The 574-nt window shown below is 51.9% G+C and overlaps 1 protein-coding gene across 1 annotated transcript in view; it reads left to right on the top strand.

Annotated features, from left to right (window-relative positions):
• Positions 1 to 574, top strand: part of LOC119594693 — a 3,143-nt gene that overhangs the window by 423 nt on the left and 2,146 nt on the right. Inside the window, exons 2-3 of the mRNA XM_037943749.1 lie at positions 68 to 238; positions 462 to 549. Coding sequence (XP_037799677.1) covers positions 68 to 238; positions 462 to 549 — 259 coding nt within the window. The remainder of the gene's footprint in view (positions 1 to 67; positions 239 to 461; positions 550 to 574) is intronic.

Here is a 574-nt window from a genome sequence, read left to right as displayed (position 1 = left end):
AACACCTACCCTTTTTTCATGCAAATCTGAAAATAGTTTTTATTGAAAAAGTATCCATTTTCTCCAGACTCACAGAAGGCCGCGAGTTCAAATGGCTGTGGCCTGTCTTTCGAGAGGTGGAAATGTTCAAAGCAGGACACGACATCGGATGCAAGCACACAGGCGGACGCTACAGGTACAACACCGTCAAGCCCCTGAACCCTGAACACGTTGAACAGGCCCTGAGGCACTATCAGAGGTGAGGATGGGGAGAGGTGGGGGAGTATGGGGAGGGGTGGGGAGGGAGGGAGGGAGGGGTGGGGAGGGAGGGAGGGGTGAGGAGAGAGGGAGGGAGGAGGGGAGAGGCGGTGAAGGTGGATTCTTAGGGGGGGGAAATCCCGAACAGACCCTGAACCACAATCAGAGGCTATGCTTATAGTGCGAAAAAATATAAATCACTAAAAATATAACCGCATCTCCAGGAAGATCCCCAACTGCCGCTGCTTCTTCAAGGAACGAGACGGGAAGCTGTGGGTTTGTGAGGACCCCAATCCTGACATTGACTTCGAGGTCAGTTCATAGGGATTTCTTTTGA

Source organism: Penaeus monodon, chromosome 34, assembly GCF_015228065.2.
Source record: "Penaeus monodon isolate SGIC_2016 chromosome 34, NSTDA_Pmon_1, whole genome shotgun sequence".
Taxonomy (NCBI): domain Eukaryota; kingdom Metazoa; phylum Arthropoda; class Malacostraca; order Decapoda; family Penaeidae; genus Penaeus; species Penaeus monodon.
The sequence above is the reverse complement of the archived record's forward strand: the minus strand, read 5'-3'. Positions and strand labels throughout refer to the sequence as shown.